Source organism: Eurosta solidaginis, chromosome 3 (genome assembly GCF_040869045.1).
Source record: "Eurosta solidaginis isolate ZX-2024a chromosome 3, ASM4086904v1, whole genome shotgun sequence".
Classification (NCBI taxonomy): domain Eukaryota; kingdom Metazoa; phylum Arthropoda; class Insecta; order Diptera; family Tephritidae; genus Eurosta; species Eurosta solidaginis.
In genome coordinates, this window is record NC_090321.1 from 72,216,496 (window position 1) to 72,230,947 (window position 14,452).

The window sequence follows — 14,452 nt, forward strand, 5'->3', positions numbered from 1 at the left end:
TTCTACAAACAATTTCTGAAAGAATGACCAAACCAACATAACTTCATCAAATCACGAAATAATTAGTAGAAAATGAGGTGTTTCCCCAAAAAATTTTGGCATTTATAAATTTATTATCACTACTAATATACTACCAAAAATACTTTTCTACTACAATTTTCACTGAATGGGATTGAATTATTCCCCGTTTTCCTTACTTCGTAAAAGCAACTCGTCCAGATTTTTCAATTTGGGAGTGTCAAAGATCTGTCATCATTGGGGAACAAACCTTTAGTAATTGAATCAGGATGTGTGCTAGCATTGTGGTTCGGGTTACCATTTTCGGTACCGGTAGTAGGTCATTCATCATCTAATTTGGCAATGTTCTGGCTAGGCTCGAACGCTAGTCGGCTGTCAGTGCAATAAAGGGTGTTTCCCTGCCATTTTAAATGTTGTCCTGTATACGAATATTTTTCTCTTAATAAATCATTCTTCGTTTACAAAGAATTGCTCATTAACATATTCCTCTACTACTTCAGTTCTTTTGAAGAATCCTGAAACCAACGCAAACATCTACTCGAACTTAAAAACGTAGCTTTTTTTCGCAAAAAACTACATTTGTTAACACATCTTTCAATATGGAGCTGGAATCTAGCATTGCTATACTGCAAGATTTACGTTTGCAAACATTTGATTCGATACGTTTTGCCTCTTACCGCACCGCATCAAAATTACGTTACATACAAAAGTCCACAAATTTACATTTGGTTGATATTTGGAATGTAATCGAAGCATTTCGTGAAAATGGTCTAAATACATTAGAGCCGCAGAGTGAAGTAAGTGTGGCACGGCTTGAGACGCTAGTTTCATCACTTTATCATAACCTCAACAAACGTCTTCCAACGGCACAGCAAGTACCCGTCGATTCGAAGGCTGGTCTCTTGCTCAATTGGCTATTGGCGGCCTACACAAGGTGACTTTACAAGAAATGTTATTTTGTTAAAATTTTTCTAAATTCATTTTTATAATTTTTACAGCGATAATTCTGGCAAAATTCGTGTATTCTCAATTAAGGTGGCTTTAGCGACTATGTGCTCTGGAAAATTGGTGGATAAATTGAGATGTGAGCTGAATGATGACGAATTTCTTTAAAATTTTTAAATGAACTAATTCTATAAAAACGCTTGCAAACAGATATCTTTTCACAAATTTCGGATGGTGCCGGCCAATTGGTACCTTGGAAACTAGGAGAATTTTTACGTGAAGTATTAGCATTACCCGCGGCTGTTTATGAATCTCCAACATTCCATTATAAGGATGGCTTAGAAGAGGAAATATTTTCAGCTGAGAATAAAGTCACAGTGAACGATTTCATGGCAACACTTATGTCCGAACCGGGTCCATCGTGTCTTGTTTGGTTACCGCTATTGCATCGTTTGGCCACTGTTGAGACAATTGTACATCCGACCATATGTTCGGTATGTCATAAGGAAAATTTTACAGGATTTCGTTATCGTTGTCAGCGGTGCCACGCCTACCAACTATGTCAAGAGTGTTTTTGGCATGGCAAGACATCACTGAATCATCAAAATGATCACGAAGTCAAAGAGTATTCAAGCTATAAGTCGCCTAGTAAACAGATCGGCCATTCATTGCGAAAGAGCTTCCGATGTGTGCCCGAGAAGACGACACAAGTGTTACCACGTTTTCCCGAGCATCCAGAAAAGACACTAAATCTCTCGCATATTGTACCGCCATCGCCATTGCCATCGCACAATGGCTTTAATGATCCACCTCTACTCGGTGGCGGTCCCAGTGGTGCTCATAGTGGTGGCCTATTGTACGATCGCTCAAGTACATTAGATTCACGTGCTACCGGACGCAGTCTTGACAGCGCTACTGGTGCTGGTATGTCACGTATGGCCACCGCTTCGGCCAATGATGAAGAACATCGTTTAATCGCACGCTATGCTGCACGTCTTGCCCAAGAAAACCGCGCCGTGAGTTGTGCCTATAAAATTTAATATCCTTACTTGCTCGGTTTTCATTTGTGTTAATGATTTCCTTATTGTAAATATTTCTTTTCAGCCGGCCACTGCTGGTAATTTAGAAAATGCGAGTAACATTGGCTCCGATAACTCGCGTGCGCAACGTGAATTAATTGCTCAATTGGAAGCTAAAAATAAAGAAATTATGCGTGAAATTGCACGACTTCGTCGCCAACAAGAAGTCGAACAAATTACACCAGAAAATCCGGGGTTAATAAATGAGTTGCGTGCATTGCGTCAGCGCAAGGGTGAATTGGAAGGACATTTGGGCGCTTTGCAGGACTCACGACGTCAACTAATGGAACAATTAGAAGGTCTCATGCGTATGTTGAAAAATCAACAAACTACGTCACCACGTTCCACACCCAACTCTAGTCCACGATCCGGTAAATCACCACCTATGCCTGGTGGTGGAGGAGGCGCGATAGGTGGTGTGGGTAACAATTCACTTAATCTTTCAGCAATGCATTCACAGCAACAAAGTCAACCCAATGCTGCGCATTCCCTAATGGGAATCAGTGGTGGCGGCGTTGGTGGTAGTAACAATGTCATGCGTTCAACGCAACAACAATTGCTACAAGCACAACAGACTGCAAACCAACAACAACAATCTTTCAATTCGAATCAGCTCGAACAATTGAATCAAATAAGCAATGAAGTGCGATCAGCATTTGCAGGCAATACGAGCTCAAGTAAGTGTGTTATAGAAAGGCGTACAGCGATAAAATATATTTCAATTTGTTTTGTTTGCAATGTTAAATTTGGTATATAATGGGGTGAGATGTGGGGGTAATATTTTATAAGCTGCTTGCGTAAACAAAAAGCAGTTAGATTTATTTTGATATACAAGTAGCAAATTTTTCGAAGGCGATTTATAGGGATTTTTTATAGGCTAAAGCACGGCCACCGAAGTCTTCTGAACGAATTGCGGTAAAGTATTACCAGAAGTGTGGCTTTATTTAAACTAGATTCCCCAAGTGCTGCAAAACCAATCTTATATCAATCGTATTACTGGGCTATAAGTCATAATTCAATTTATTTTATTTATTTTATACGATTTCATGCCCTTTAAAACCAGAAAGACGTAGTTGTTTTGTCGTTTACTAAAAGCCTGCGCACAATTGACCAATGTTCGCAGTGTGATCCTCAATTAATTATCTATCTACTAAAAGCCTCCTTCAATCAATGTGACGAGAGTAGTAAGAGAAAAATCTGGAATACGTCGTTTACTTTTTCAATCTAATTGTAAGAGAAGGTAAATTATGTATCTACATATTATGTGGGAAAACAAAATTGTATACTTTCTTTATTTTACATTTACCAGATCGAGCTATCAAATTTAAATTAAAAATTTTCCAAAATACAGTTACAAACTCATTGAAATTTGTTATCACTCATAAAATTTTATTCTGTAAAAAATTGAACACTACATAAAGCAGAAATTATTTTGAAATCTCGTTGGTACGGCGTGGCTATATATATGTAGTGTATCGTGAACCAATATGAATAAATAGAACGACTTAACTTATACACTACTTTATGTAACAAAGGTTAAATTCTGAGTGGACGTTTTTCTGTCAAATTCAAATTACGAATGACAATTACAAGAGAAAGTGTCAAAACAGTAATGCCAACTGTTTCTAATTAATGAGGTTGCCATCTGGCAATAAACGTAAAATGTGCGGTTTCGGTCGCTACATCACTTCATCTGACAATGTGAATCATGCTTATTCTGCTTCTGCCGGAAAATACGCCGGCTTCAATCTGTCTATCGAAACAGTGACTGGTCTTGTTCCTATCCAATTGGTGTACGTCTTTGGATATCTGCTCATTACCAGGTACGGGCCCTCGTACGGTGCTTTTAGGGGTGATCGTATTGTGTCATCTCTAAGGAATACACGACTGCAAACTCGCAAATCCTTCGGAACAAACACTGGGGGTTTTCTATGTTGCGATGTTTTCGTTGGTTTGATTTGTTCAAAATGCTGTCGTAGTTCCTGTATGAAGGTATGAACATCCGTGGATGCCTCACTGGTATCGTCGAGAATAGCGCTTGGCAGGCTTATCGCCTGCCCATATAACATTTCTGCTACCGAGGCTCCGAGGTCCACTTTCACTGCCGTCCGCAAGCCTAATAGGACTATAGGTAACACGTCCGTCCAATTAGAGTTGGCTTCGTGATATTTCAACGCCGCTTTTAAGACTCGGTGCCATCGTTGTATGGATGTGTTTGGCTCCCAAGAGAACACCGAATCTAGTTATTCACCCTTTGAGCAATTCTTTGGCTACCGTCTCTGCTGTCATGTCAGTTAAGGGCATGGCCTCGATCCGTCTTGAAAATCTATCGACGCATGTCAAACAGTATGTGTTATTCGATGATCGAAAAGGTCCAACGATGTCAACATTTATATGTTCGAAGCGTCTGCTCGGTACGGCGAAGGTTTCCAGCTCACTCCTCGTATGCCTCGCAACTTTGCACCTTTGACAAGCAAGGCAACTTCGTAGTCGAGCACGTATATCGGAATTCAGGCCTTTCCAAACGAAGTTCTTGGATATCAGCTTCACGGTCGACCTTGCACCTGGATGTGCCAAACCATGTACCACATTAAAGACTACTTGGCGTAATGGTGCTGGGACGTAAGGTCGCAATCTCCCGGCCGAGTTGTCGCAAATTATTTCTAAATTCGTACCTGGATGTATGTGTTTAACTAGTTTTAGCGAAGTATTCCCATTTAGAAGTTCTCTTTAACTCCTCGCTCTTCTTTTGTTCCTTTTGAAGTATACCTAAATCCACGGGCGATGGTATAGTAAGTGTTTCTATCCTTGATAGGATATCGGCAACGAAGTTGTCTGCTCCACTGACATATCTGATGTCCGATGAGAACTGACTAATAAAGTTGAGTTGGCGCGTCTGACGAAGTGGGAGCTTTTCCCATTTTTGGTCGAATGCGTGGACCAACGGTTTATGATCAGTAAATATGATAAAGCTAATCCCTTCTAAAAAATAGCGGAAATGTCGAATTGCCCTGTGTATCGCTTATAGCTCGCGATCGTACGCGCTACATCGTTGTTCCGTCGTTGACAATTTCTGCGAAAAGAAAGACAATGGCTGCCATGCACCGTCTACCATTTGTTGCAACGCCACCCCCATAGCGAAATCTGAGGCGTCCGTCATTAATGCAATCGTAGCTCCAGCGACGGGGTAGGCTATGCGTGCTGCGTGGGCCAATTGCGTCTTCAACTCTTGAAACGCAGTGATTGTTTCCGACATCCAATGAAGTTGTGTGCGATCTTTCTTCTTACAAGGACCAATATCTTTTGTAACGGTGCTTCGACAGCGCCAGCGTGTGGTAAAAACCGCCTGTAAAAATTTACCGCCCCCAAAAAACTTCGAAGCTTGTGGACTTCTTGCGGCTGCTTACAATCAAGGATACCCTTAACCTTTCGTGGCAAGGGTGTTATGCCCTTTCGGGTCACCAGATGACCTAAAAACTCTACCTCGGCCTGCGCAATTTGGCACTTTTCGCTACTTATGACTACACCGAATTCTCTGTAACGTTGAAATAACTGTTCGAGATGTGTTTCGTGTTGTTCAATAGACGTGGACGCGACTAATAAGTCATCTAAATATGGAAAGGCGAACGGTAAGCCTCTAACGACTTCGTCCATGAACCTTTGAAACGTTTGGGCCGCGTTTCTTAGCCCGAACGTCATGTTTTTGAATTCAAACAATCCTAATGGGGTTATAATGGCCGTTTTCGGAATGTCTGATGGATTAGCTGGAATTTCATGGTAAGCTTTTTGCAATCTATTACAGAAAACACTTTTTTCCGGGTAACTGAGAAGCAAAGTCTTGTATGTGACGAACAGGGTAGCTGTCAGCAATGCTATTGGCATTCAAACGCCTATAGTCTACGCATGGCTCCAAGGGCCATTTGACTTCTTGACGATGTGCAAGGGATTTGCCCATTGTCGCTTTGAACTCTGACATATCACTCTCTCTAAAAGATGCTCAAATTCCTTTTTCGCTATTTCAAGCTTTTCGGCCGAAAGCTGTCGTCCTTTTTGCGTTATGGGTACGCCTTTTGTCTATATAATGCTGAATTGTTGTAGCTTTACATGTCGATCTCTTTGAATCGTCTGCTAAATCGGCGTAAGGCATTACCAGTTTGTGAAAATTATCTGCGCCTGGAGTGCATACTTCAGGAAAGCTGCAAAACACAAAATGATTTTTATACCTTTCATGAAAGTGAAATGGTATATTAAGCTTGTCACGAATATCAAAATTGTAAACCCTTAAAGGAGAAGAGATAGACCAACCAATAAGTAAACCGAAATGATCAGGATGAAGAGCTATCCCAGCCGGTTAGGGGATTAGAATATGTCTGCCTGTCTTAAGAGGCGACTAAAATACCAAATGGATTCAAGGGGTTGTGTAGCGGAACCCTTTCAAAGGGGTTGGCAGCGCAATATATAGTTTCTCCAGCCCAATTGTCAACCTCAACTATCCGTGCCGAATCCTGTTTCATTAACAACCGAGGTTCTGGCAACCCCCAACTCCTCAAGGATCTAGGGGTGGGAGGGCGGTATGGCTTAGAAGGTTGCATGTGGTCATAACAAATCGTTCCCGAGATGGTCGGGCTTGGTACTGGAACGTACCGGATTTGCATTCGACGAAGGACCATTAACATCGATAACACTCCCCAAGGCCTTCGGGGAGTGTCCTTATCGCTACAACAACAACAAGAGCTCAGTTGATTTAGCCATGCCAGTCTGTCTGCTTGTATGCAAACTAGTCTCTCAATTTTTAAGATACCGTCATAAAATTTGGTGAGCGGGTATATTTAGGTGTCCGATAAGACATTTGTCGGAACCGGCCTGATCGGACCACTATAGCAAATATCCCCCATACAACCAATTTTTCAGAAAAGAGGTTTTTTGTCATATCTTCGTCAATTTATCAGATTGAAGCTGTAAACTTCACCATTGCACTTATTGTGTCTGAAAAAACTGATGAAATCGGTAGTATATATAGCATATATCCTCCACAACCGATTGTTCAGACAAAAAGCTTTTCGTAATTACTGCCCCATTTTATCAGCTAAAAGCTTCAAATTTCATTAAATGCCTACGTTTACAGCATATATTGTTGAGATAAGTGATTCATGGTCAAAGCTACATATTTCATGCCGACGACAAAAAACGTGAAACTTTGCATCCTCACACAAATTACCTATCTATTTTTTATTTTAAATCTATCTTAAAAATCGCTTAGATATGTACATCTGTTCACTATATATTTCATATCTTATACAGCCGATTATTGGGATATTACGAAAGGGATAAGATTATTGTTCAGCCCCATTCATGAAAGCTATGAAGTGTGAAGACGGTTTCGTCCTTACTTGTTTATTATTAATAAATCAGCAACGTCTCTAATATACCACGATTTTTCTATTTCCTTGTCTTTTTTTTATATATCTCAACAAATTCTAGAGCTTTTTTGTGCAAAACACTGGAATTTGAAATAATTTCATTCATTGGAATGAAACGCCATTTCAGTTGGTTTATAATGATGTTCAATACTCGATAAAATATGCTCACTTTGAACAAACTTTTCGGATCTTGGAGAAGCCTATCTTCACAAAGCTCATCAAAATTGCGGTTTACCATGCTCTGGTGAGCTCTGGCCTTCAACGAACCGAAATTTAAAACAAAAACAAAGTTGAAGATTCACTCTCTTTATTAGATATAAAACCTGATAAAACATTCTATCCAAAAAACAAAAAATATAAAATTGTTGAATTGTTTCAAACAAATTTTCCATATCAATAACCATCATGCATATAAAAAAGCAGAACTTAAAAAAATATAATTTTCAAATAAAATAACAGGCACAATGTAAAAAAATATTTTTGAGCTCGCGGCCTCTTGGCCAGGGGCCTCTTGGGTCGAGGGCCCGTAGTATTTTGTCAGCCCCGCCACCCTATTGTTACGCTAGCCTCAGCTATGTACTTCAACCAAAAACAAGTTGCTTAGCTAAGGTATGGTTGTCACTAAGGCGTTATGCTATGGCGTCAGAATATATCAGAGTATATCGATTTCCATAAGGTTGATTTCATCAGCTATTTTATACGGAGTTTGCTAGGGCCTTAAATTACTTATTCCGCAATTTTCTTTTTATCTCATGTTCTACTCATTAAAGAGGGAACTTTAAAGCTAAGAATAAAGTTTGATCTCACAACCTAAGGCCTTTGCATGTGTCACACTTTAATTGCATAAAATAAAAAAATGTTTGTTTTTTTTAAATCGCAGTTATGAACATTTATTTATCGGGAGTCGAGTGATAACAACGCCCTGCAATTGTAACACCATTGCTTCTTTTAAAAATTTGTCAACTCTTACATTACTTATATTTGTAAAAACAGTCGGATAGTGGGGGTTCGAACAACGCTGATTATATAATACCACTGCACAAAGTTCTCCATTCACAACGCCCGGTCCCCCAAAATCTTCATAGCACGCATCAGATCTATCTTTCGCAGCACAAATCATTGTTCGTGTGAAAGGCATCCCTATTTGCCTATAACGACTCCAACATGTGCTCTTTGGAATTATATTCAAGACAGTAGATTGGAGTGTATTCGAAGTCATCCCATTTCCTGGAGTTGCCCAACCCCATCCACTAATTCGGATATCCATGTCCGCTTTTAAATCAGTTTGGCAAAATGATATTGTTTGTACTGTATCACTCCAGTAAAACGATTGACGCAATATCATTAAAGCTATATTCATATCTTTTGTTTCGGGATTATAATCACATGGAACATATATATTGGCTACACTGCTAGTTTGTCCAGCTGAGGGTATATCACATAAATTCGTTACACCAGCTGCAACAGTTAATTCGCTCTCTTGTAAATTTACTAAATTTGCCACGCAACTCGCAGCGTAACCACCTTCCCCAACGTGACCAATGAACCAACGCAACGGTTTCTTCGGATATAGTGTATTGACACCAAATGTGGGCTAAACTCTATGGGCCAAGGAATGCCCCCTACAATGCGAAATTCCGCACTCGTATAAGTAGAAAAGCAGCTAAATATCAAAGACAGGAGCGCGAAGTAATGGCGTAAATACATTTTGTTTTAAGACTATTTCCACCGCTTTTTAAGTATAAACTACACCGATATCAATTTTGTGGGCGCTATTTATACATAAATGGGTCGTGTGAATAAAAAATAAGCAAAAACGTTTCCTTCTAGATTTCAAGAATTTGAACAATAGTTAATAGTTTAAGTTAAAGCAATTTATACAAAGTAATTTTTTTTCCTCGAACTAATTAAAATTTCAATGGCCTTAATGATGACAAATATAAAATATTTACACAGCTTTTTAAAACGACGTTTCTATAGAAATTTCTTAGAGAGAGAGAGAGAGATTTATTCATTCATTCTTTTCTTACAATGTAACATTTCAACTTAAAATTAACATCATTTAGATTAATATGTAAGAAAAAAAGGTAAAGCATTCTGTAAAATATAATATAATAGTGTGGAATGCTATACATAAATAGAATACAAAACTAGTGTGTGGGGTGAAAATGGCACTTAGATATGTGATTATATTATAAATATGTAATATGCAATATTTACAGATCCAAAGTCAAATTAAATACTAGGGTCCAGCAAAACTTTGATATCGTTATGTGATAGCTCGAGTAGATACGATTTTACATTTTTTAAAAACTTGTGCAAATTTCTTATGAGACGTATATTGGCAGGCAGGGCATTGAAAAGCTTACAAAAGACGATTGTGAAAAAGTTACTGTAATGAGTTGTACGATATGCAGGAATGACAACTAGGCCGTGGATGTTGGCCCTCAGATTATAATTATCCGAGGCTAGGCTATGTAAATAACCGCATCGAATGAAACATATTTTTAATGTCTTATAGTAATACATGTGTCTTATCGGCAGAATTCCAAGTTTTGTAAAAAGCTCCATGGAGTGATTAAATCGGTTAACATTGCAGATTTTTCGGATAACGTATTTCTGACTAACTAGAAGGGGCTGAATTTTATGTAACGGTGGGGCACCCCAACAGCTTATGCCATACTGAAGTTTGGAGTGGATTAGCGCATAATACAGAACCTTGAGGGTTGCATTTGTACAAATGTTTCTAAGATTATAAAAGTGTCGAATTGTACATCGCAAATAGGTTTTTAAACGCGAAATGTGTGAAGACCAGTTAAGACTTTGATCAAGAGACACACCCAAATATTGAAACTCCTTAACTTTTTCAATTGTAAAGCAGGAATCGCTCCAATGAGCATTGCAATTGAAAGAACTCATTGGACAAGATAAGCCATGTAGGGAAAAATACGTGCAATTAGTAGAATGGAAAACAATATCTCCGTCAGGCATATCTCTCGCATGTAGATTAAAGAACGTCATCTGTGTTTTTTTACTTACAACAAGCTTATGCTTAGCAAACCACGCTCTTAGCAAATACACATCATGGTTGATACCTGCCATCAAATCTAAAAAGTTCGTTGAACCGTATGCAATCGCGAGGTCATCGGCGAAGGCATTTACTTTTCCGTAGAAAGGTAATGAAAAAATTGAGTTCAAGTAAACTAAAAACAATATTGGGCCTAATACAGACCCTTGTGGCACTCCCATGTTAATTGAGACTGAATTACTTAAACAATCATTGACTCTTACCCTCTGAACTCTTCCTGTTAAGTAGGAACTAAACCTGTTATGAATAAACCCACGAAAACCGGCGCAATGCAATTTATCTAGCAAGATTTTATGATCTACCATATCAAAAGCCTTGGTAATATCCACAAATAGGCCAGCGCAATTCTTTCTGTTATCTAAGTCGGCATTTATAAGGGAACAAAAGTTAAGTAAAGCATCTTCAGTAGACCTTCCTGATCTAAAACCGAACTGCATTGAGCTAAAAAAGTTTGTATTTTCCAGGAACGAAAGAATCCTATTTTTAATCAGTTTCTCAAAAACCTTTGAAATAGAGGACAGCAAAGAGATAGGTCTATAATTGTTTTTGTCTTTTTTGTTGCCTTTCTTAAAAAGTGGAATGACAATAGCACATTTCAAGTCGGACGGAAAAGTTCCAGAGAACACGCTAGAATTGAAAAGGTGTGCAAGGATATCAATCAAAATAAAAGCCACATTTTTTAAAATCTGGTTTGATATACCATCATAGCCACATGATCTTGAGTTATTCAAGCACTTAATGGTTTTCAAAATTTCTAATCGGGTAAAGGGTTCGAAGAAAAAACTACTGTTCGTACTTGACTCAATAAACTCCAACTCAAGGCATTTGCATGAAGATATCATTATTGAGCATAAGTATGCTCAATAGAAGAAAAGTGTTCGTTGAAAAGATTTGCTACCTCAATAGAGTTAGTAATTACCTCATCACAATTTGATAGGGCAATTGACGTGTCTTTTGTCCTACTATTCCTGTTTAACATACTGTTAATAACATCCCATTCTTCCTTTGAATTACCCTGAGAAGCAATAAACTTATTGCGATAAAAATCTTTTTTCACGGTATTACACAAGACAGCATAGCGTCTGCGAAGTTTGTGATTTTGGGCATGCTTACTACACTTTCTCGCAAGTTTATTTTTTAGCGTTATCTTAGAAATGAGTGAACTGCTAATCCACGGTTTTAGACTTGTAGCCAATTTACCGGGCTTAAGCGTATAGGTTGAGGCTACGATATGATTTTGTAAGATGTTTGAAAAGTTGCTGTACGCCATGGATACATTAGTCTCATTATAAACTTCTCTCCAGGACTCAAATAAAAGGCTTTCCTTCAGGAGGCTGAAATTGATTCTAATTTTATTCGTAATCGCCTTTTTGTTTAAAACACCTTCCTCAGAAACTTTGTTAATAATCAAGCCAGTCATTTTGTGATCCGTAATATTGAGGTTAAAGTTAAGACTATTAAATGAATGGGTATTAGAATTGGATCGACAAAATACATGGTCAAGACAAGTAACAGAGACATAACGCGTTGGCTCATTCAAGTACGACACAAAACCATTACTAGCCAAAAGAATTTTATAATTATCAGCTGCAGAGCTCTGCTCCAAAATATATAAATTAAAATCACCTAAAATAGTAAGATTAGCCGATCTTTCACTCTCCAGGAGAAGTGAAAATTCTTCCATAAAGGAGTGAATGGAAACGGAATGTAATCTGTAGACACATATAAAACTAAAGACCTTACCAGAGATACTTAACGTCAGCTTCAATACATCCGCGCTCGTCAAGTGATAGCAGAAATATTCAAAATCATACGTACTACGGACGAATACTCCTACTCCACCTACAGAATACTGCTCGTTAGTATTTGCAACAAACTTATAATTGGTAATATTGAAATCTTGTATTTCGTGTGCATATATCCAGATTTCAGACACAAAAATAATATCTAAATAACTTTTAAATAATTCGATATTAGAAAGCAGTAAATCAAAATTTTGCCGGAGACTGCGAATATTTTGATGTACGATAACGAAGGAGTTGTTAAGCTTAGATAAAATATCGAGATCGTTAATGGGACTAATATTGACGCTGTTGTATGTTTCAAGAAGACTATAAACATTCATAATTATTAATATATATAAGATAATAATAAATCAAAGTTAAGTTGAATTAAGTTACTTTCAACAAATCATCAAAAGTTCTTAAACCAACAACACTGTAATTATCGTCCTTTTTAATAAGAATCTTATTATCAGTACCCCAAACATACTTATAGTTTTTATTTTTTTTTTGCTTTTTCGCAGCTGCAAGCAAAGCTGCGTTGTATGCTGTTAATGTTGTCATCTCCAAAAAGTTCACCTGTTAACTTGCCTTTAGACTTCCTTTTCATTTTTATTACTTTTTCCTTCAGCTCAGTGGAAGCAAAATGCACGCGAATGACATTTGTTTTATGAGCCCTTTGTTTATGCTTCTGTTTTTTCACATAGCATTTCATTATTTGATCGGGAGAGACTGATATGCCCAAAGCTGACTCCATGTGTGCATTCTCTCACGTTTTCGTCGGTAAGCTCTGGCACTCCAACAATATCGACAGCGCACTCCAGCAATTGTTGCTCTCTCCAATTAACCATACCTTCAAGTCTGTTTACTTTTTTACTCAGTTTTGCATTTTCTTCTTTCAGCTGCTTCACAGTGCTGAAAAAATCAGCATTGAGATTTTTCAAGTTTAATATTTCCTCATACAACAACTGCAATGTAATTTCTTTAGAGAATGCACCGTTCTCAGAAATTTGATTCTCATGCACTTGTTGTGTACTTTGAACCCGATCTGTTGAGCTGATGGTGAAATTGTTATTATTATTGTTTCTGTTGCTATTGTTTACATACTTTTGGGTATGTTGTTTTTGGTTATTTCCACTTAATTTTTGTTTGTTGGAAACATTTGGTAAATATTTGGCGGCTGGCTGTACTGCAATTTTAGGATTAGTATCTACAGCTGCGGCTCCTGGTAATGGCTGTAGATACAGGGATTTACGACGGGTGCGATTACAGCCGTCGCAGCGATGTTTGATATTATTGGACTTCATGTAGTCCAAGTCTTTCGGGTTTTTTTTTTGCACATAAGGCATGAAAAAAGGCGCCACAATCCGCACATGCAACTTTAGCTACATCAGCGCGGTCTACCTTGTCAAGTTACAAGTTGCACAATTCATATTTTTTCTGTTTTTGTTGCTTTAGATTTTTATTATATTTTAATTTAATTTGGTTTTACTTAGCGCGCACCCCACAACACAAAGCAAAACACGTCCACTCCACTTGAGTGTTAAACAACTATGTTCTTATTATATTATCTTCATGTTTTTATGTAATTTAATTACTTTGATTTGTTTCCAAACTGTTATTATGTTCGCACGTTTTAAACGCCTAATTAAACATTTCAATGGCCTTAATGATGAAAAATACAAAATATTTACACAGTTTTTTAAAACGACGTTTCTATAGAAATTTCTTATTATATTATCTTCATGTTTTTATGAAGAGAACAAAGCGTAACCTTAATTACTTGTATTTGTTAAACGCCTAATTAAAATTTCAATGGCCTTAATGATAAATACAAAATATTTACACAGCTTTTTAAAACGACGTTCCTATAGAAATTTCTTATTATATTATCTTATGTTTTTATGAAGAGAACAAAGTGTAACCTTAATCACTTTGATTTGTTTCCAAACTGTTATTATGTTCGCACGCTTTTAAACGCCTAATTAAAATTTCAATGCCCTTAATGATGAAAAATACAAAATATTTACACAGCTTTTTAAAACGACGTTTCTATAGAAATTTCTTATTGTATTATCTTCATGTTTTTATGAAGAGAATAAAGTGTAACCTTAATTACTT

At 37.6% G+C, this 14,452-nt stretch overlaps 1 protein-coding gene across 11 annotated transcripts in view; it reads left to right on the forward strand.

Moving 5' to 3' along the window:
- Dyb (Dystrobrevin) overlaps positions 1 to 14,452 on the forward strand; it is a 352,841-nt gene that overhangs the window by 64,587 nt on the left and 273,802 nt on the right. For all 11 annotated transcript variants that reach the window (XM_067772266.1, XM_067772261.1, XM_067772262.1 and 8 more), the window contains 4 exons: positions 519 to 952; positions 1,017 to 1,102; positions 1,174 to 1,979; positions 2,068 to 2,719. In XM_067772266.1, the coding sequence (XP_067628367.1) occupies positions 618 to 952; positions 1,017 to 1,102; positions 1,174 to 1,979; positions 2,068 to 2,719 (1,879 nt within the window). In that variant the 5' untranslated portion in view covers positions 519 to 617. The remainder of the gene's footprint in view (positions 1 to 518; positions 953 to 1,016; positions 1,103 to 1,173; positions 1,980 to 2,067; positions 2,720 to 14,452) is intronic.